General features: G+C 49.3%; 1 protein-coding gene across 4 annotated transcripts in view; it reads right to left on the bottom strand.

Annotated features, from left to right (window-relative positions):
- The window catches only part of PLEKHA2 (pleckstrin homology domain containing A2), an 82,295-nt gene that overhangs the window by 22,374 nt on the left and 37,031 nt on the right, over positions 1–22,890 (bottom strand). For all 4 annotated transcript variants that reach the window (XM_086380377.1, XM_086380373.1, XM_086380375.1 and 1 more), the window contains 3 exons: positions 9,402–9,458; positions 2,502–2,550; positions 1,044–1,141 (listed from right to left, as the gene is read on the bottom strand). In XM_086380377.1, coding sequence (XP_086236503.1) covers positions 1,044–1,141; positions 2,502–2,550; positions 9,402–9,458 — 204 coding nt within the window. The remainder of the gene's footprint in view (positions 1–1,043; positions 1,142–2,501; positions 2,551–9,401; positions 9,459–22,890) is intronic.

The raw sequence follows: 22,890 nt of genomic DNA, 5'->3' as shown, positions 1-22,890 counted from the left end.
AGAAGGGTGAAGACTCCAACATGAACAAAGAAAACCTTTAATAAAGTCAGCATTCTGCAGACACACACAGCGTGTGGGTAGCAGACGTGCCTGAGTTAGCAGTTACCCCCCTTCACAGACCCCCACCATTCCCCTCTCTTTTCACTGCCTTACCAAGGTTTATCAGAAAAATGAGCCAACAAGCAAAACCACATCGATGACTGAATTGTACTCTGCTCAGAGGCAGCATCACAAGTGCTGGATAAGTGTACAGGTTTCTTCTATGAAATTATTCACGGGAACCCTGAGGTACTGGGGAGAATAATCTTCCCCAGCACATACTGATTTTTACTGGAAGTCACTAGAATGCTAGCACTTCTGAAGATATCAGAAAATCAAGCTTTTCAGCAAAGTGTGGCTTACATGCCAGAAGTTGGCCTATATTATTGGTTAAAGGTCTAGTTTTTTTCCCTGAAACAGTTTTCCCTTCTCCTTATTCCAACCCACCTCCCTTTCTTTTTCTGTATTTCTAAGGAAGAAGAAAGGAGTTCTTCGTTAGCCAAGTCAAGGAAAACAAGAGTCCTCATAGAACAGCCAGCAAACTGGTGCTTATAAATGTTAGGATTTCCCAGGACAGGTCAGTGGACGGCCTGGACTGGTCCCCAGGTGGCCTCTTAAAGTCAGAAGAGTCTCCCCCAAGCCAGGAAAAAGTTCCGACTTCCCCCCTCATGTGAGTTTCCTCTAATCTGTTTCTCAGAGTCAGCACTCCATTTTCCAATCCCACCACATTCTGAATCAGCATCCCAGAATGACCCAAACCACGACCGCCTGGGAGCCCTCCCAGGAAGCACAGCGGGGACACCCCATAAACTTCCCCTCGAACCTGATTCAGACTCAGGCTCTCAGCTCAACTTGCGGCTAGTTGGCCAAGGTGTACGAAGAAGTAGGGGAACCGGTCCGGAACGGGTCCTGAGAAAGTCCCCGTCACCATCCGGGCCACTCCCCACCCGAAACGTGCCAACTGCAGAAAGACTCTCACCGGAAAGGAGAAGGATCATACGTACGGTGATTTTGCTGGCTTGGTTCAAGGCTTCCACCCAGTCCTTCAGATCTTTCTGGTCGTTGGCTTGAAGAAAATACCTCTGCGAGAGGGCATTGATGACTGCAAAAGGTATGGGACGAAGAGAGAAGAATCCAGGTCAGAACACACACACCAGAACTAAGATGTTTGGTGTAGCAGGGCAGAGGATTCCTGCCAAAGAGACCAAGATGTTCCGCATGGTGCAAAGTCACCTGGGAGTATCTGGGAAGCAGAGCACTCTCAATCTCAAAAAAAAATGTGGATTATTACTCCATTGGCCACAAGACAACACTAATGGCCTTGGTGTGCTGCTGTGCAGAAAGGCGGCTCATTCACCATCCACCAGACACACGCCTGGACAGCTTTTCCAAGGTGCTGAACGCTGGACAGTCATGATAATACACATGCAAGCTTGGCCCCCATGCTCCTGGTTTCCACTAGCTGAACTGACCCGGGTTAGGGGTCTTGTCTGTGGTTGAGACATGGAACTAAGGTTGCCTGGGTTCAAGTCTGTGACTTTGAGACCCCATTTTCAACCTGGTCCTTCCCCAGCACTCTATGAGGTCAACAATTTACTTCTGGGTTCTTCTTCTTCTTCTTTTTTTTTTTTTTCTTTTTAGATCTGCTGACCACAAAATCTGAGAGTCCGATTTTTGAGCTTGGCAATGATAGTTGAAGGAAGTGGGAGAAAGTGTGCAAAGAAGTTTGAACCAACCTGAGTGGGAAAAGAGGACAGCTTAAATGACCATGTTACTCTCCTGGCAAAAATAAGCTAGAACTGGAGGAGGTGAGCATCGGGTGAGTTCATCCCCTCATTCCTTCAGAGAATATTTACTGAGCAACCGCTTTGTGCCAGGAAGCACACGCTAAGTGCTGGGGATATACCAGTGACAAAGCCGGGGAGCATCCCTGCCTTCGCGGCGCTTACACCCCAGACATAAAACAGAAGCTATTTGTTAGCTTCTGCTCATAGCACTTAGTACAGCACCGACAAGGCAGTAGAAGCCAGTTAAATACTGATGCTTCAGTGACCTGCATCCACTGAGCGGCTCTGCTTCCTGGGGCACCCCCAGCCATCATTCATTGGCAGTAAGACTTTCAGTAGAACATTCCCTAGTTCCCTCAAGTCTCTGTACCATTCCTCTGCTCTGAGTTAAAGGTTCCTTAAGATTTCCGGTAGATACCTGGCACCCTGCCCTGCAGAGAGCCAGGAGAACTGAGACATCATGGGTGCCTGTGCCTCCATCTTATGTTATTAACAATCTTCGCAGGGAGACCAGGGAAAGGAAGATCATGTGACACCCAGGGATATGGCTGGGACAGCGGTCCCTCACACACACACGGTACAAGTCACATGTGATCGATCACAGGACCGTCTCCACGCAAAAGAGGAAGCTGCTGGAGGAGTGTTCAGAAAACCCATCCTCTGCTCAGGACTTACCGAAGCAAAACGGAGTTTTGGGTTTCTGCTTTGGGGTGGCTATGCTCACCTAAATCAGATGAAAAAAGAAAAGAAACGTGAGTGCGTTTCCAACAGTGTTGTAAAGCTGTGTTGTTTTTTCCTTCAAAACTTTATACATTAGGGGACTCGATACAAAAAGAAGAGTATACAAAAACATATGAGAGCATTTTAAAAACTAATGGCTGAGTGGAAACCTTGCACTCATCATCCAGATTAAGAAATCACCCACTATCGATCCTATTTCTTAGAAGCCCTCTGTGCCCCTCTCTGGTAGATAGAATCCCAGCCCCACCCCTCAGAGATAACCGCTATCTTGATGTCTGTGTTGAATCTTCAAAAATGCTCACAAGCCACTAAGTGCTGAAAAAATTCTCTTTGGACCACAAATATATGTACCTTTCACATTAGTGAGACCCTACTCCTCTCCCAACCACCAAACCTCCTCCCCTAAACAGTTCTGTGAATCAGAGGTGGAATTGTCACAAATACCCAGATTTCAAACAGAGCCCACAGAAAGGTGGGTCACTCACTGCACTGAGACACACAGATCAATTTCCCTTATCTTTACCCTGACTGCTTCACCATGAAAATAAGCACTTCCCACCTGCCCAGAGAGCAGCTGACGGGATCAGGGCACATCCCAGATTGAAGGCAAGGGCATAAGAAAGCGGGACTTTTTCTACCTCCTGCTGTGTCATCCTGCCTTTTCAAGCCTGCCCCACATGTATGTTCTGATTCTGTGACTGTTGTGAGCCTGTCTCATTTGAGTTCAAATACACTGAACAAGGAAAGGAAAGCATATTCCATCATATGGAATTAGATGACTGCCCTTGATGAAGGCTGAACCTCCCTGGAGCAGGCCTCCACCACTGGTCCTGGGATTTCTAAGGGGACAGCCCCTTCCCCCAGGACCGAGGCTGGGAACCAATATTCACATGTGGCTATCATCCACTCATGTACACCATTCCCACATTTCTGGGGCATTGTCCAACTTGCTCTCGCCCAGGGGGTCCTGGAGTGGTTCTAGCTTTAACAGGAAGCTCTTTAGAAGCCAAGAGCTAAAGAAAACTTTGGAGTCAAAATTAAGGTTTTAGGACTTCCCTGGTGATCCAGTAGCTAAGACCCTGCACTCCTAATGCATGGGACCCAGGTTCCACCCCTAGTCGGGGAACTAGATCCCAAATGAACTCACAACTGAGAGTTCCTATAGTGTGCGTGTGCCCAGTCATGTCCGACTCTTTTCGACCCCTTGGACTGTAGCCCGCCAGGCTCCTCTGTCCATGAGATTTCCCAGACAAGAATACTGGAGTGGGTTGCCATTTCCTCTTCCAGGGGATCTTCCCAACCCAGGGATCGATCCCATGTCTCCTGTGTCTCCTGCATTGGCAGGTGGATTCTTGACTACTGAGCCACCTGGAAAAAATCCTGCCCTGCCACAACTAAAGGACCCGAGTGCAGGCAAATAAAATAAAATAAAAACAAGAGGGAAAGACCCAACATTAAAAAAAAAAAAATTAAGGTCTCATCATGGCTCACAGTGGCTCAGGATCTGATTGTGACTGACACACCAAGCTGACACACCAGGGTGACTGAATTCTCCCTCTTGGCTCTAAGTTCTTTCTACAGACCTGGCCCAGATTTCTCAACAACCCAAATTAATACTGCCCAGAACACTCAAGATGGGAACCGAGGCGGCAGCCTATAAAAGATCAAAGGAAGGACAGGCGGCACAGCCTGGGCTTTGGTGCCAGAGCACCAGGGCCCCCATCCCAGGTGTCCCAGCTGTCTCACCATTTCCTAGTCCATCAAACAGTAATAATAAATCATGCTCTCACAGGGCCATGGAGAGGATTAAATGTGACAGCGCAGGTGAAGCACTTAACCCACCTTACCATGCAGAAGCTGCTCAACCAAGGAGAGGCTGTTTACACCCACTCCACGTACCAATACAAGCCATGCTATGCTGGGCATGAGGGGCTTCCCTAGTACTCAGATGGTAAAGAATCTGCCTGCAATGCAGGAGACCCAGGATTGATCCCTGGGTTGGGAAGATCCCCTGGAGAAGGAAATGGCAACCCACTCCAGTACTCTTGCCTGGAGAATCCCATGGACGGAGGAGCCTGGTGGGCTACGGTCCATGGGATCGTAAAGAGTTGGACATGACTGTGTGACTAACTTTCACTTTTCATGCTTGGCATGACGGACAAAATGCTAAGGGCCTTGTGAGCTTCTCCGGGCCCCAAAACATGTATGAGACCTGGCCTCCAACACATAAAATGAATATGGCACACTCAATAGTAATAACTATTCAACTGAATGTCTATATGACGTTACACCAACCTCATCAACATGCCTACAAGATGTCGCATTAAGCCAACTTCATTCACATTCTAATTAAACATTCACAAAAACCGCACAACATTCAAAAATAATCAGCAGCTTTGATTTTCTTGGTTCACGAGAATCCCTGGATGTGCAAGACGATAGCTGAGAAATTAAAGCCAATCATAAATTGAGTTACTCACAGTCAAATCATTTCAAAAAGGAAAATGATGAAAATCCTTTCAAATATCTCACAGCCAAACAATTACAGTCAATGAGGGAAGTGGAGTCATTCTGATGTTTACCATGATGTGAGGTGTACGCTAGAGAGCCTAAGAAAGTCTTTAAATCATCTCCCAGATGATGAAGATTTAGACAAAGGTGAGCCCGCATATCTGCCTTCAAAGAGGATGAAAATCCCCTTGCCTATTTAGCATCTGTGCGCCAGAGCCCTGCGAACAAGCCCTGGCCCCCGTGCCATCTTGTTCTCCTGGGATGCAGACCCCAGAGTTCAACCTGAGCCACACTGTGTGTTTCCCTCCTGTTTGCATCTGATGTTCTGATCTGTCGGTGACGCACGGGCTTCTTCCCTCAGCACCCGTGTTCTTGCAGGTCCTCAAGCTCAGAGCTCCTGTGCGCCCCGCCCTTGGTTCCTGTATGACCCTGACCCTCGCAGAACTACCTTGGCCCTCCATGCCTTCCTCACACTTTCACCCTGGCTGGGAGACAAATGGTCCACTCTGACCACAGCTCATTACCAGCCCATCCGAGGAAAACGCGCTCATTTCCAGAAGTCAAAGCTTTCAAAGAGATCACTTGGCTTTCCATTTGCTTTTACATGTTTATCCAGTGTTCAGTTGGGAGTATGTGTGATTACACGCCTGCACACCTGTAATCTGCTTCGTGGTGACCACAGAAGGATTACCTGGCCAAGCAGCTCTTGCTGAATTAACAGGACGCTACTTCTAGGTCAACCCTGATGGGTTGTTTAGCAAGGGTAAGACCCTCAACATCTCTGATCAGCCCCAAGAGTGGCAAAGCCAGAGGGGAGGCAACTACACTCCTTCTTACAGTCCTGGAATGACGAAGAAAATACAGGGACTTCCCTGGTGGTCCAGTGGTTAAGACTCCAGGCTTCCAATACAGGGGGCATGGGTTTGATCCCTGGTTGGAGAACTACGATTCCACATGCCTTGGTGTGGCCAAAAACAACAACAACAACAACAAAGCAAGTCCCATCTATTGGCTGCTATGCCCTCAGAAAGAAAGGCCAAGGTGGGGGCTGAGAGGGGGGTCTCACTCACTCTGGAGGAGTATAGCTCTGGCCTCCCCCCAGATCCCAGTGATGGGGGGCAGGACCCCCACCTCCTGGGAGGGATAGCACCACTGCCCCCACCACACCACCTGCTGCTGACTAGGCCAGCCCATGCAGCTCCTTCACACGTGGTGAAGGAGCAGAAAGGCTCTTGAAGAAGTGGCGCAGTGGATGGGCTGACTCTGGCCACAAGTAAGTCGCTGCACAGCAGTGGTTGACCGGTGGGTCCTAGGTGAGGAGGCAGGGAGAGGTCGGGGGGCAGGGGAGGTGAGGCAGGGACGGAGCACAGGTCACCCGCAGAGTGACACAGGCGAGGCCGCCCCCTGCCCCCCAGCCCAACAGACGCTCAGGAACTCGCTCTTATCAGATCCTGCACAGACCACAGGAGCTGCAAAGCCATGGGGCACCGGGGCACTGCGAGCCCGCCCCGCCCTGGCTCCCCTGAGCCGGAAGTAGAGCTGGGGCCCCTCCAGCAACAGCAGCAGCAGCAGCAGCAGCCAAAGGCCTTGGAGCCTCGGTGCTGCCCAGGGAGACCCTGCCCCACGAGGCAGCATCTGGACCCGGGGAAGAGGCACTCACCCACCCAGAATCATAGCAGGCTCAAAGCTGGAGCCTCTGAACCAGCTTCCAGGGGTCAGTGAGCCCTGGAGGCACAGGAGAAATGAGGGTGTGTGCACGCACACGTGATTTACCCGGGACATGAATCCACGCTTCTCATCAGACTTTCCTAAGGATCCATGACCCTGCCCACCCCTGCCCGTCAAAAGCCAGGAGTGAGCCCTGTTCCAGGAAGGTCTTTGTTGCAATTAACAGAGAGCCAGGCCACAAGCTGGAAGTGTAAGTGAACACGACCTTATGGGGCCTTCCGCAGACAAAGCCTCCCCGCCCCCACCCCCCTCCCTGTATCCTCTGCTTGAGCTCCCCTCTGAGGTACCCAGATAATAGTATCTGATGAAAATTTCCTGAGTTGTTTTGAAGATGTGAACCCCATCCCCCCAACAAGCAGCAGCAAACGGAGGAAGGACTAGACGACCTTGAGTACATGGTCCCATGTCTCCTGAAGCCCGAGGTCAACCACTAACATGAATTCCCACGACACCATCAGCCCGTCAGAGAAACGTGCACCCTGAGGCCCTCAACCCTCTCATCTGCCCTTAATAACGCTTTGCTGAAACCCTTCAGGGAGCTTGAGACTCCTGAAGGCCGTGAGCCACCTCATCTCCTTGCATGGCCTTGCAGTAAAGCTTTCTCTGCTCCTGACTCCCACGTTTCAGTTTGGTTGGCTTTAAGGGTCAGGCCAGGACTCCCATTAACAGAGGTGGAGCTGGCTGTGTGGAAGAGGAGGACCCGCAAACAAAGCAGGGAGGTGGGTGGAGTCAAAGGCCAGCATCCATCTTTTTCTAGTTGGCCTGAGAACTGGCCCTGCTGCTGCGACATCAACTGCAGAAGCTTCCTCTGTGTTAGCCTCTCTGAAGATGGATGTTCCCAACACCAGCCCACAAGGACGAGCACCCTTAGCGGAGGCCACACGCACTACGGCCAGGCTGCCGCTGCTGGTGCAACAGGTTCCTCGGGGACAGGACACCTAGGGGTTAACAAGAAATAACCTGGAATGCCCGAATTTGATACCAGCACAGGCTAAATGTTTTTTTTGTTTTTTTTTTTTCCTGGGAAAACCCCTGCTTTCTGGCACCGGGTCAGGCAGCAAGCAGTTCAAGGCTCTCCTCTCCGAGAAACCTGACCCATTGGCAGCTGTGGGTTTTGCAAAACCCATCCCCGCCTGCCTCTCCCCTCCACGGAGGGTACAAGGCAGGTCCCTCCTGCTAAAGGAAGCAGCCTCCCAAGCCGAGAATTCGAGAAACCCTCATCCGAGCTGCATTTATAAATCACGATTCTGCAAGAGACTGTAGTCCCTCTTCTCCCATCAGGAAGGAGAAAAAAAAAAAAAAACCCTCTCAAATGGGAGATGGTTTAGAGTTTCATTAATCTTGGGGTTCTCTGCTCCCTGCTCTCTGAATTCTCTCTCTTCCAACCTCCTAGTGAAATGACCTAATGAGCTCACAGCAAGACAGGACAGGACAGGACAGGAGAGGGGAGGGCCCAGGGCCCTGGCCGGAGGGGCCTCCGGGAGCCAGCCACATTCTGACCACAAAGCATGCAAATTGCCTGCTTTCCTAAGCCCTTCCCCTCTCCCGGTCCTTCCCTCCTCGCTCTAAGGCTCCCAAACACTGCCCTGCACCCAGTCTTCTCTGCTGGACTCCCACCTGCAACCCCTGCAGTTGCCTTCCCCTTTGGCCCAGCTGAGATGGGAGGGCTGCCCAAGGACCCCCAAAGCTTATTATGAGATGGACAGGAGCCACTCAGATCAGAGCCCCATCCCCTGAGGAGGGGAGAATGTGGACAAGGAAGCCGAGGTCCCCAAGAGGGCTGAGTGAGGGCCTTCCAGAACCTCGCTGCTGGCTGGGGGCCACTTGGCTCTCCTTGCTGGACAAACAGTTCCTCTTTCTAGCAAGGCTCTAAATCCCCCGGCCTTTTTTTTTATCACTGCTGCATCACAGGTCAGCGCCGGTGCCTGCTCCAAGGAGGAGCCACTACACAAAGCTGAATTCAGCAGCTACGAGTGGGCACCATCCACTTGGAGCCCCCCAGGCCCCACCCAGGTCTCAGCCCAGAAGAGGGGTTGCTCTCGCCTCTTCTGTGCAGACTGGACCAGGGGATGGGCTGTCGGCTGGCCTGCCAGCCCCTTCAGCTGTTCTCTGGCTGCTGAGTGGTTGGGGCCCTCCCAGGCTCCCCTCCACAGTGATCCGGTCCCGCCCATGGATAAGCTTTCAGTGCCGCCCCAACGCTTTCTGAGCCATGCCAGTCAAACCATACACTTTGAGAGAATCCTTTACAGTCACTGGGTTTTTTGCTGCTGTGGTTGTGTTCCTTTTGGTCCCAGTTAAAAAAAAAGATCATGTCCCAGTCTTTGCCCACCCACCTCCCATCCCACCTTTGCAGGAGATGGCAGTATCACTGACTGATGGGTCCCAGAAGTGAGAGGCTGCAAGACCACCCTCCAAGAACCTGCTGCCACAGGCCACCCGGCCCCGGTCAGTTAAAGGCTTCCACGGGCACATGGGGAGCACATCATAGCCCAGCAACACCCCCAGGAGCTGATGCCCAAGGTGTGTGCTTCCTCTAGTTTAGATACTATACCTACTTACAAACCATGAAGTCCCAGAGCTCCAGGCCGACATTACCTTCGAGATGTAGGTCAGCTGCAAAGATCCGACAGCTCCTGCCCCAATTGCCAGGTTCTGAAAGACATGGGTTTTGCATTTGAAGAAGGATGCTATGCGAGGCAGTGGATACAGGACTACGGAAGGCTGAGAGTCTCATTCTGTTGATGCCACTTTCTGGCTTTGCAATCTTGACTAGTCACTTACTTTTTTTTTTTAGCTTTTGATTTTATTTTGGAGTACAGCTGATGAACAATGTTGTATTCGTTTCAGGTGTACAACAAAGTGATTCAATTATACAGACGTGCGTGCTGTCCCTTCAGTCGTGTCCAACTCTTTGCAACCTCAAGGGCTGTAGCCTGCCAAGCTCCTCTGTCCATGGGATTCTCCAGGAATACTGGAGCGGGTTGCCATTTCCTACTCCAGGGGATCTTCTCAACCCAGGGATCAAACCCATATCTCTTACCATCTCCTGCACTGGTAGGCAGGTTCTTTACCACTAGGATCACCTGGGAAGCCCTAAGCCCTTCAATTGTACATGTATCTATTCTTTTTCAAATTCTTTTCCCAATGAAGTTGTTACAGAATATTGAGCAGAATTTCCTGTGCTATACAGTAGGTCCTTGTTGGTTATGCATTTTAAATACAGCAGTGTGTACATGTCCATCCCAAACTCCCTAACTATTCCCTCCCCCACCATCTCCCCATAAGTTTGTTCTCTAGTCACTTACCTTTCTTCACCTCACCACAGTGATAATTCTTGCCACGGTATGTGGACTTAACATTTCCCTTAGCCTCATTTATTTCAGAGATGTATTCTAGTACAGTGGTTAAAAGTGGGGGCTCCACCACTTTATGAATAAGTTTCTTCATCTCTAAGCCTCAGTTTTCCCTTCTGTAAAAACAGGGATCATAATAGTACCTACCTCACCAGACAGTTCTAAGGATGAGTTAATAGACAAGACCACTTGCAGGAACTTCCCTTGTGGCTAAGACTCCATGCTCCCAATCCAGGGGTCTTTCGAGCCCTGGTCAGGGAACCCATCCCACGTGCCACAACTAAAGAAGAAAAAGACCCTGCGTGCCACAACTAAAGCTCTCTCGTGCCGCAGCTAAGACCCGGCACAGCCAGATAAATAAAGTAAATAAATATTAAAAAACACTGGGAATTGTCCCTGTTTAGAGTTATATAGTCATCTTTATGACTCTGAACAAGTGTTAGCTAGTTTATATATATATATATATATATATATATATATATAAAATAAAATACATATTGTCCTGACTGCTCTGATATCCCTGTTGGCTTATCTTGTTTGATGACACTTCAAATTCTCTTCTTAATAAATATGGTACAGAGTAACACAATATAGGGGGAAAAAAGGAAATAAAAACATGTATCTTCAGTCTATTTCAAAGGGCAGGTATGAGTACTAAAATGGAATGGTATCTGTACAGTATAAAAAAAATAAATGCAACATCAAGAAACTCACAGGCACCTTGTCTGGCAACATTCTACCCTGACACAGTCTCTTGGCTCTCTAACTGCTCCACTGTCAGAAATGAAGGGATGAAAACACAGGGGTGGGAGCGTACCAAAGAAACGGCCGTGGTTAGAAATCACAGCTGGACAGTTTCTCACATATAACTTGGCGAATCCACTCCCACGGGACCTGAGCTCCTGGTGACCTCTTAAACTATTGCCGTAAGCCTCAAAGAATAACCTGGGAGCCCCTATTTTGAAGACCTGGGGTCATCTCTAAGCAATAAACAAAGGCAAATCTAGAATAATGGCTGCAGATCATTGTTCAGTCACTCAGTCATGTCCGACTCTTTGCAACCCCATGGACAGCAGCACGCCAGGCTTTCCCGGTCCTTCACTATCTAGTAAATTTCCTAAAGGGTCAACAGTGGGATGACTTGTCATTCCAGGAGCCTGCCCTTAAGAAATATCTTAGATAGCAGGGAAGAGTCCTTCCAAGTGCAACAACCTAAATTCACAGGCATCACTTGAAGTAAGGCAGTGTGTGAAGCTTCCTACTCATAAGAAAATGGATGGAGATAAAACCGCGATAAAAGGATTCTCAGAGCCCTAGAAATTTAGAGAAAGAGATCCAGAAAGGACATCTCCTCTCTTTTGCAAACGAGGCCATAAGTCTAAAAGCTGCCCTTGAGTATCTGAATCAGCATTTTGAATATGGACGACTGGATTTACACATTTTTTAAACTACATAATGACTGCATTGTTTGGTTGGTTTTTTTAAAAGAAAACTCTCTGTTGGGTAACCACAGATAGGCCTAGTACCTCTAAGTGTTAGTCGCTCAGTCATGCCTGACTCTGCAACACCATGGACTGTAGCCTCTCCAGGTTCCTTTGTCCATGGGATTCTCCGGGCAAGAATACTGGAGTGGATAGCCGTGCCCTCCTCCAGGGGATCTTCCCCACCCAGGGATCGAGCTCAGATCTCCCACATTGCAGGCAGATTCTTTACCGTCTGAGCCACCAGGGAAATCTATACCCCCTAAATCCGATTCCAAAAAGGAAACACAGCACCCCAAAAGGCCAGTGAGCAGCTGACAGTGCCTCTGAGAAGGCTGTGAACCACCCAAGGCAGACAGCTCTGCAGGGAGAGGCTGCCCACAGCTGGCTGCATCTGCACAGCCCCGGGGACACACCGCCACCAGCCACCGTGGACACTGGCCCCCTGGCCCACCCCCAGCCCCTGTTGTGTACTTGAGGGAAGTGAGTTGTGTGTTGAGGGGACCTGCCCGAGGTCACACACCTGGCTCGGCTTCTCCTGACTTCCACCCCGAAGCCCTAGAAGCAGCATATTGCCATGTCTAACTTAAGTGGCTGGAATTCTAGCTTAGACATCACTGTCCTAGGCCCGCAGGCAAGTTCCTCTACCTAGAAGATGGGGCTCATCAGCCCTGTTTCCTGGGCTGGTTGTGAGAGTTACATAAGGGTAAACAGCGGCGCCCAGCCCAGGGCAGCTTCCATCCCCGACCAGCGGCGCTAATTACCAGACGCAGACGCCAAGTCTTGGAGCCGTTCTTGCCCAACTCAGTCTCCTCACCCCAGACCACAGCCGGAGGCCTCCAGAGCCCTAGCTGGAATTACGAGCGATCAAGTGGGATTTGAGGAGCCACTCAAGACACAAACCCACACGTCCTGCCAGATATGAACCCATCCCACTGCAACGACTTCATCTCCCCTCCACCCTCCGGAGGGAGGGCGGTCCACCCTCAGCCCCGGCTGCTCTCAGCTCTCTGGCTTTGAAGAGGACACAGTCGTTCTCCCAGCCCAGCAAGCCCAGGGTAGAGGTGTCCCCAGACCCTCACCATGGTCCTCCCTCTGCCTGCCTGCTCCTAGGATCACAGGCACCTCCCTGCACCACCAGAGGCCAGGAAAATCTGACGCATGTCTGAAAATGCAGTTCCCCCGCTCCACCCCCAACTGTGCTCCTCACCCAGGGGGAAGTGAGTGACGGGGGGAAAAGAGGATCACCCAGGATCACCGAGGCTTGATCCAAACTAACGGTGTGGTGTCCACTCCGATCGCTGGACCTGAATGGTGACAGCTCGCTGCCAGAGTGGCAGCTCCAGGCCGGACACTTCCAGGTCCGGGAGGACTGTGCCAGCTGCCTGAGCTAAGCAGCCAGATGTCCGGGCAGGAACGCTGGGAGCCTGCAACTGGGGAGGGCCGGGTGTCAGAGCCCACCTAGGGACGCACCATCTCCTCCAGGGGACGGACGGGAGGCCCCGCCTTCACGAAGCCGAATTGCAGCACATCCCAGCATCATCTGACAGCAGCCTGCCCGCCCCCTCCCTGAATGCATGCACATCACCCTCTCCTGGGGAGCTTGTTTTAAAAGACCCACCCGAAAAACACTGAATCAAAATCAACTGGAAGGCAGTCAGAACGTGCTGGAGTTGTTTGCCACATGGCTTGTTGGATTTTGGTTCCTCAGCCAGTAACTGAACCCTGGGCCCTCAGCAGTGACAGCCCACTAGACTACCAAGGGAATTCCCAGAACATGCACATTTTTTAAATGTCCCCAAGTGATCCCTCAATGGGCCCAAGTTTGAGAACAATTGGTTTACAGGACAAAATCTAGCCCTGGATTTTTTTTTTTTTTTTTTCGCCATACCTGGTGGCTTGAGGGATCTTAGTTCCTCAATCAGAGATAGAACCCGTGCCCCTGGCAGTGAATGCACCGAATTAACCGCTGGACCACCAGGGAATCCCCCAGCCCTGAGTTTTATACTGGAGGGTATTTTACTATGCCTTTACGTCTCTTTTTGCTAGATTTTAAGCACACTGAGGACAAGAGTAGAGTCTTCTTCCTCTACCCAGGAGACTCTTTGATTTTTAAATGAAAACACAATTTGCATGGTGGTTAAGTTCCCAAACCAGCCCTTAAGTCGGGAAGATCCCCTGGAGGAGGAAATGGCAACCCACTCGCGTATTCCTGCCTGGAGAATCCCATGGACAAAGGAGCCTGGTGGGCTACAGTCCATGGGGTTGCAAAGAGTCAGACACAACCGAGCGACTGAGCACACACGCACACACTCATGTGACACTAGATGACCAGGACAGCTTCTCTCCACTGGGAAACATTGTGTCCTTGGGAAGACACGTTCAAGTTTGAACTTGGGTCTCACTTGAGTCTGCAGTTCCCCTGTCCTGGGAGGGGGGTGGAGGGGTGCGGTTCCTGTGGATAGGAACTGGGTGCAGGAGGCATGAAAGGAGACAGCCCCGAGGAGAAGGGGGTCAAGGACCTGGGGGAAGGAACTGAGGAAGGAACTAGGGAGGGGACCAGGGGCCTCTGAGCAGACAGGAGTAAAGACAGAGGCTGATGGGGAGGCTGCCCGTGTGGATCAGCTGGAGAGATTTGTCCACAAGTAATGCCCGCACTTGTGGCTCAGCTGGCAAAGAATCCGCCTGTCATGTGAGAGACCTGGGTTTGATCCCTGGGTTGGGAAGATCCCCTGGAGAAGGGTGAGGCTACCCACTCTGGTGTTCAGGCCTGGAGAATCCTATGGACTGTATAGTCCAGGGGGTCACAAAGAGTCGGACATGACTGAGCAACTTTCACTTCAATGCCTGCACTTCGTCCCAGGGTTTTAACATAAAGGGTAGGGGCCCTGGCAGCGACAGGTTTCTAAGCTCGCACAGCCAGGTCTGAGTCCTCCCCCCCCCACCCCCCCCCCGACTCCTCCCCACCCCCACCCCTGCTGCAGACACCACCCAGCCTGCTGACTCTGCGCTGGAGCCCAGGCAGCTGGGGAGAGAGGCCACACCCAGCTGCGGCCCAGAGAGTCACCCTGTGGCTGCAGCAGCTCCAAGAGGGAAGAGGAAGAACCCGGGGCCAAGGACAGAGTGGGGTTGGGGGGAGATCCCAGGGCTCCGCTCGGTGTCTGGGAGTCAGGAGCAGCCTGTACATTTCTGGGGCTTCTGAATTTTCTAGAACAATGTAGGGCACAGGGCACATTCCTATTGAAGCCAGATGGTTTCATGAAGACACTGCCAACCCTTGCTCTCTGCTCAAGGGTTCTCCTGCCACCAAGGTCCCAAAGGGAGCGCCCACTACGGAAAGTGGGAAGCAGGAGGCTGAACACCAAGGAAGGAATGGAGGTGCCCACAGAGATGGGGCGTACCTCCCGGGGGAGCCTTTTTTTCTAGAAGCAATGCTGATTCTTCTCAAAAGAGAAAAATGTCCCCATCCTCTAGTGAGAGTAATGGGAACACAGAAACAACCAGAAGACCCATCTCCAGATTCCTAAATTCAGGGAACGTCAGCGCTAGAAGGTTCTGCAGCTGCCTGGTCATTCACCAGGAGCCCTCCAAGCCTCACCTTGGGAAAATGACTTCCCCAAGGAGTCAAGTGAAGACAGACAGACAGAGCCCCTTACTCCTGGGGTCAAGCACAGCCAGAGAAAGGAAAGCGAAACTGACAAATATTTTGAGTCTGTTATGCACCAGGCTTGCTGCGCAAGGTCACTCCACTTCACCCTGACAACCCCATTTCACAGATGAGGAAACTCAGGATGGAGCAGGTGACGCAAGTTGCTAACCAAGTCACACAAGTACTGAGTAGTCTCGTGAGGACTCTGACCCAACCCTGCCTGGTTCTCAAATCCCACGAACCATCCTTTATACCGGTCACCTCCCATGAGGCAGTTCTTCACGTCAACCAGGACCTGCTCAGCATCTACAAGTTGATTATCACCGAAAGGTAAACACAAGAGCAGGACCAGCAGGGTTACACCAAGAGGCCCTACACAGTTGCCCAAACTGGGCAGGGCAGGAACTAGTCAAACTGGCTCTTGGATGCCAAACTCCAAAAGACCAGGATTCAGAGAGTGAGCAGGGGGAAGGAGAGAGGCTGGCCCGTCTCGCCTTCTATTCTGTGCTTCCCGGGTGCCTGGCAGACAGGACCAGCTGGCCCAAGATTACCTAGGGAGGAGGAAGGGGTGGACATGGAATTCCACAGCCGGGGCACGAGCCACCAAGGCCGCCCATGGACTAAAACCACAACTCGAACCACCAGCAGTCAAGGCCAGACACAGACACTCAGAACAGCAAGACTTGCTAAGTAAGCAGGGTGGTGTGATGGGAACGGAGGGAGGGGGAGACCCTAACGCCCTCTGTCCACATCCCAGCCTTGGCCTGGCATGAGAATGACCCAAAGGCAAGTAAGCAAGATACTCCCAAGCTCTGGGTGGGTAGGTGGATGGGCGATGCTTTACCAGATGCTCTGAGAGCAACACATGTCTTCCCCTCACTCAGGAGTTCCAGCTGCTGGTACCAATTTGACTTAGATACTCAGTCGTGTCCGACTCTTTGTAACCGCATGGACTGTAGCCCACCAGGCTCCTCTGTCCGTGGGATTCTCCAGGCAAGAACACTGGAGTGGGTTGCCATGCCCTCCTCCAGGGGATCTTCCCGACCCGGGGATCAAACTGCATCTCCTGCATTGCAGGCGGATTCTTTACCATCTGAGCCACCAGGGAAGCCCAAATGAGAACGCTGTGAGGAAAGGTGAAAAGCTCCTCTCTCCATTCTCCAGGTTAAATATGCATTCAATGTTTCCCTTCAAGAAAAGTCAATCCTGGGATTTCCCTGGCAGTCCAGTGGCTAAGATTGTGAGCTCCCAATGCAGGGGGCCCAGGTTTGATCCCTGGTCAGGGAACTAGATCCCACATGTCATAGCTGAGACCCAGTGCAACCAAATAAGCATTTTTAAAAAGTCAGTCCTAAAGGGAGGGGACATATGCACACCTATGGCTGATTCATGTTGATATATGGCAGAAACCAACACAATATTGGTTTAAAAATAAGTAAATTTAAATTTACTCCATTTAAAAATAAGTAATTTGAATTTTAACAAATAGTAAAAATAAAAATAAAATAAAAAGTCAATCGTGTGTCGTAAATGGCTGCACTGGGGTAAGGCTTTCATGCTCTTATCTGGCTGACTCTTTCTAGTGGACACACGCCAGCCCCGGTTCAGCCAGGATGGACGTCATGAAGTGTCAGTCTCTTGGCCACCACAACCCCCAGCTCCTCACTTCCCTCTTCCAAGGCTGGTGATAGTGACCTCAGACTTGGTCGAAGGCCTGGGCTCTATTTAATCCCCTGGACACGTTTAAGCTCCAAGACACCAACTGATGGCCATAGACATGGTGCCAAAATCTTCAGTTCAACAAGCCGTCTCCTTGTCCCTTTGCTCAACTCAGCCTCCAGCCCATTTACCTCAAACTCCATCATCACATCCCCTCCCCCTTCTAAATGGTTCTCTTCCCAACTTCCTCACATCCATCAGCCACTCCACATTCTCTCCCAGTCAACCAGGTAACACACCGCTGACTATTCTACTTCACCCTTGGGTCAGTCACCAAGCCTGCCACCGACTTGCTTCAGACAGCCTTCAGATCTGACCCCTCCTCTCTGTTCCCCCCACACCAACCCCTGCAGATACCGTGGGAAGGGCTAGAACAAATTCCTCACTGTTATCCTCAATCCCAGGCCCTCCCACTTCCCTGTACCTCCTGACGTTACTGGCAGAACAAACCTGAACAAGTAGCATCTCTAAAGTAGTACTTTAGAGTTTGTCAGAGCACTCTCCTATTCATTTATCTGCACAGCAACAATGTCAGAGCTAGAGGTAACAGAGGCTCAGAAAAGGGGATGTTTTTTCCTCACACACAGCTTAATGAGTTCATCAAGTTGTCCTGGCTTGGCTGATATAACTAACACAATGGATTCTGAAGCAGAATCTGATACTCAGAACTTCTCACAAATGCGAAATCACCTGCTTTGTGTTAGAGGCATTTTTAAAAATAATAAAAAATATATTTGTTTGTATATAAATAAACATACTATACAAAACAACTATATAAAAATAGATGTATACAACAGATACACAAAATGAACACTGAAGGTTCCAACCTAAAGCAAAGCCTGACAACAATATAACCAAAAACAAGTTTTAAGAAAACTAAGAATAATCATCACCACGGTTCTACATTAGTAAAACCTCTATTAAGCTTCTTGGCTTGTCTCTTCAGTTGCTTGGATTTTAATAACCAGTAATACAAACTACTTTGCTAGCATGTGAGATGAGCGCAACTGTGCAGTAGTTTGAACATTCTTTGGAACCAGAGATCAAATTGCCAACATCTGCTGGATCATCGAAAAAGCAAGAGAATTCCAGGAAAACATCTACTTCTGCTTTATTGGCCACACCAAAGCCTTTGACTGTGTGGATCACAACAAACTGTGGAAAATTCTTAAAGAGATGGGAATACCAGACCACCTGACCTGCCTCCTGAGAAATCTATATGCAGGTCAAGAAGCAACAGTTAGAACTGGACATGGAACAACAGACTGGTTCTAAATAGGGAAAGGAGTATATCGGCTGTATATTGTCACCCTGCTTATTTAACTTATAGGCAGAGTATATCATGCAAAATGCTGGGCTGGACGAAGCACAAGTTGGAATCAAGATTGCAGGGAGAAACATTAATAACCTCAGATACATAGATAACACCACCCTTATGGCAGAAAGCGAAGAGGAACTAAAGAGCCTCTTGATGAAGGTGAAAGAAGAGAGTGAAAAAGTTGGCTTAAAACTCAACATTCAGAAAACTAAGATCATGGCATCCGGTCCCATTACTTCATGGCAAATAGATGGGGAAACCATGGAAACGGTGACAGACTTTATTTTGGGGGGCTCCAAAATCACTGCAGATGGTGGCTGCAGCCATGAAATTAAAAGACGCTTGCTCCTTGGAAGAAAAGCTATGACCAACCTAGACAGTATATTAAAAAACAGATATTACTTTGCCAACAAAGGTCCATCTAGTCAAGGCTATGGTTTTTCCAGTAGTCATGTATGGACATGAGAGTTGAACTATAAAGAAAGCTGAGCACCAAAGAATTGATGATTTTCAACTGTGGTGTTGGAGGAGACTCTTGAGAGTCCCTTGGACAGCAAGGAGATCCAATCAGTCCACCCTAAAGGACATCAGTCCTGAATATTCATTGGAAGGACTGATGCTGAAGCTGAAACTCCAATACTTTGGCCACCTGATGCAAAGAGCTGACTCATTTGAAAAGACCCTGATGCTGGGAAAGATTGAGGGCAGGAGGAAAAGGGGACGACAGAGGATGAGATGGTTGGATGGCATCACTGACTGGATGGGCATGAGTTTTAGCAAGCTTCGGGAGTTGGTGATGGACAGGGAAGCCTGGCGTGCTGCAGTCCATGGGGTTGCAAAGAGTCAGACACACCTGAGCGACTGAACTGAATTCAATGCAAACGACTAACACAATTGTCCCAAAGTGCTTCTTAGTTTTTACTTCTTTTTAATTTAAACAAAGCACATCTTGTTATAAAAACAAGAAGCTTTCTAAATGACTAACATTACCAAAGAAAGCACATAGAGCACTTACAGTATTCTATGCTAAGTCTCAAAAAGTCCCTACACTATTTTAATTCTTAAAACATCAATTTCTTAATAATTTACCCTAAGCAGAATTTGCATTTTGGTGGGGAAAAAAAAAAGTGAGATCTGTTGCTTGAAATCTTCTTTGGGGAATTTTTTTTCCCAAAGGAATTCTGCATTCTTACTCTAACCCAGAATGGACAAAAGCACGCCAGAAATTCCACTTAACCCTTGAAATCATGTGTTTACATGGATAGTTAATATACCAATTACATAAAATCCATGCATTACAAACACTCTGTCCCCTAAAAAAACACTCTGTTCCCTGTACATGGGCTCCTAAGTGCATAGTTACAGCACTCCCCTAGATTGCGTCCTTGGTGAGTATGCTATGCAGTGTGAAAGTTACACCAAGAAAGTTATATGCTGAGAATATTTCTGGACAGACACACAAGAACGTGGAAACACTGGCCGCCTCTGGTTAGGGGGACACGTGACTGGGATCCAGGAGTGGGAGGGAAAGACTGGTCACTAAATCAGTTCCCCCAGATTTTGAATTATATACCATGTGTGTGTACTGGCCATTTTTAAAAGCAAGTTATTTTCCTGGTTCTTGGCATTTTCATAGGTTCAGCATATCATGCAAAAGTCTTTGGCCAAGCCACATAAAATCCCTGGAGGGACCCTAGTTCCCCTACCAGGGATCAAACCCGGGCCCACAGCAGTGAAAGCACTGAGTCCTAACCACCGGACAGCCAGCGAATTTCCCCAAAATCTTTTAAACGTTGTTCGGAACTTGTTTGAAATCAGCAATGCTCAGAAGAACGGCTGTTCCCATCTACCGTTCCTGGACTTGAACTGCAACGTTTCCCAGCCTCCGGCCACCCCTGCCTGCTTCAGACTGGCCCCCTCAATCTGAACTGGCATGAACCAATCTGTCCTGTTACTGCTCGTCCTGAATCCAGTGGGGTTTGTACCCTGACAGACTCCCTCGGTTTGTGTCAAGTCTGAAGTCAAGGGGAGATTCTGTTAGCAACGAAGGGCCTCTGTTCAGTCTTGAATGGTGCATTTTTCCTCAGATTCCAGGGCTGTTCCCTGTACTTGGGCTCCTAAATGCATAGTCACAGCACTCCCCTAGATCGCGTCCTTGGTGAGTATGCTATGCGGCGTTCAACACACCGCAACCTTAAAGCTGTTGCTCCATTTCACCTTCATTTCAAAAATCTGAACATAAGGTGAGTACATACTTGAACTCTCGGTAAAGACATTAAATGTTAATAAAGTAGTATACTCCCCCCAAATCTTTTGAATATTGTTGGATTTCAGCGAAATTTTGCTCAAGGAGGACTCTGATACAGAAAGCACAAGTTTTTAAACATGGCAATTTCTGCCTAGCCTTTAAGACAAAATTATTGTCCATGCCATAGTATATGTTAATATCATTTTCTACCACTCTTCGGTATTCCTTCTACTAAAATGCTGCCAAATATCCATCTTTATGTCAATACAGCTAAAGCTCTCCGTCCCTTTCAAAGGAAAGAATTGCTTTCAGCTTCAAAAAAAAAAAAAAAAAGCAAAGGGCTTTTATCAGGGTCCAAGAGTTACCAGGAGAGAGGTCATCTTTTTGGATACTATGGTGATCCACAATTCACATCATGGCCTTTGGAAAATAAGAGCTGCTGCTGCTGCTAAGTCGCTTCAGTCGTGTCCGACTCTGTGCGACCCCATGGACTGCAGCCTACCAGGCTTCAGAGCATCTGCCTATTTTTTGGCAAAAGAGAGAAAACACAATCTATGGAGTAAATCTGACAAGAACAACTGTCTACGTGCAATAATACTCTTTTCATGCTTCGATTTATCCTTTGTTTAGGGCCATATAATTTAGTCTCGCAATTACTTATCCAAATGGGCATCACAAGAGCGGAATGTAAGTGTTGCCATGCAACTGAAACATCAGTCAGTAACAGAGTAGAGCAGCCTAACGAAGGAATTTCTCCTTTTCTGTCATGATAGGGATCAACATTAAAGTAAAATAACCTGCCATGACTTCACTGTAATGTTTGACAGGAAATCCAGCCAATGTTTGTCCCTATTCAGGCATTATTTGTGTCCTGGATGTTGTCAGCAGATTGATTTTTAAATGCATGAACCAAGTCAGGGGCCATAATCAATAATATTGAAACTTTCCATTTATAGGGTCCTTTAGAGCTAATGGGTTTCATCCTCTACCTGTTTGGTGCCACCTCTGTCTGGAGTTAAAAGCAACTTGATTGCATACTTCAGCACACAGATTCCAGACTCTTTATCAGGCACTCAAGGCTGTACCTGGTCTGGCACACATACCCGCCGAACACACACGACCAATCCTCCCCAGCAGATGCGGCAATGGCCTCCTATCTCTGTTTTGCATCTGAGGGCTATCCTCAGCTACTGAACTCATTCCGTCCACCTGCAGAGGGCCGGAACCCTGACAGTCCACTCTGGAGGGTGCTGAAGCCAGCCTCCTTGGGACAACTTCGAGTCCCCCAGAGCATAAGGCTAAGCCCATCGTTTGCCAACTTCTGCGGGAGCACGGGCCCTCATCTGCTCCCTCCCCTTCCCTGTCCTGTTGCCAGCTCTCTTCTTAATAAAGAGCTTGCCACGAATCCTAGCTTCGGTGAGTCCTGGTCTTCTGGGGAACTCAGAACCCTGAACGCCCTTGAAGCAGGCAAGCTCGCCTTTCCTCCTGGGTGCCACCCCTGCTCTATAATGAGATTGTTGCTGTTCAGTCGCTAAGTAAGTCGTGTCTGACTCTTTGCGACCCCATGGACTGCAGCACTCCAGGCTACTGTTAAGTGCAAACCCTTCAACCAGCAAAATGCACAACAAATGTCAATCACCTGTAGCGATTACAACTCTAACCTCACTCATCCTTGCAGACCTGGATCTAAGTCACCCCTCCATGAAGGGGGGCCCAGAAGTTTTCTCCCTGCCTCAATTTTATCTAATCCTCTGTCTCCTCACCTACAGTGCAAGCTGCACAAAAGGCCCAGACTCTGTCTTAGGTGCTGTTGCAGCCTCAGCATCTAGGCTGGTGCCTGGCATATGGGACATATTTAGCAAATATGTGATAAATAATGATGCTGAATTTCAAAGATCCCACTCTAGTCTCAGTCCCTTAGGAAATGGAAGGGCGAAAGGCCGGGTTAAGGATCACCCAAAGGGCCCATGATGACTCACCTAACATACAAAACACCTCAGGGCCAGAGTCAGAACCTGATCCTTGATCTCTCGTCTCCCAGGCCTGGGAATGTTCCATCTGAGACTCCACCTCCAGGCCCTCCATCTTCCCTGGACCAGCAGCACAGAGGAAAACTGCAACTCCTCCTCCTGCACCCAAACTAGTGGCATCTGGGCTGTTCACTTTAATGACATGGTGTGTGTGTGTGTGTGTGTGCGTGTTAGTAACTCAGTTGTGTCAGACTCTCTGCGACTCCATGGACTATATAGCTCGCCAGGCTCCTCTGTCCATGGAATTCTCCAGGCAAGAATACTGGAGTGGGTTGCCATTCTCTTC

This window comes from Bos grunniens, chromosome 27, assembly GCF_055505025.1.
Source record: "Bos grunniens cultivar Pamir isolate PY7600 chromosome 27, Bosgru_T2T1.0, whole genome shotgun sequence".
Classification (NCBI taxonomy): Eukaryota; Metazoa; Chordata; class Mammalia; order Artiodactyla; family Bovidae; genus Bos; species Bos grunniens.
The sequence above is the reverse complement of the archived record's forward strand: the minus strand, read 5'-3'. Positions and strand labels throughout refer to the sequence as shown.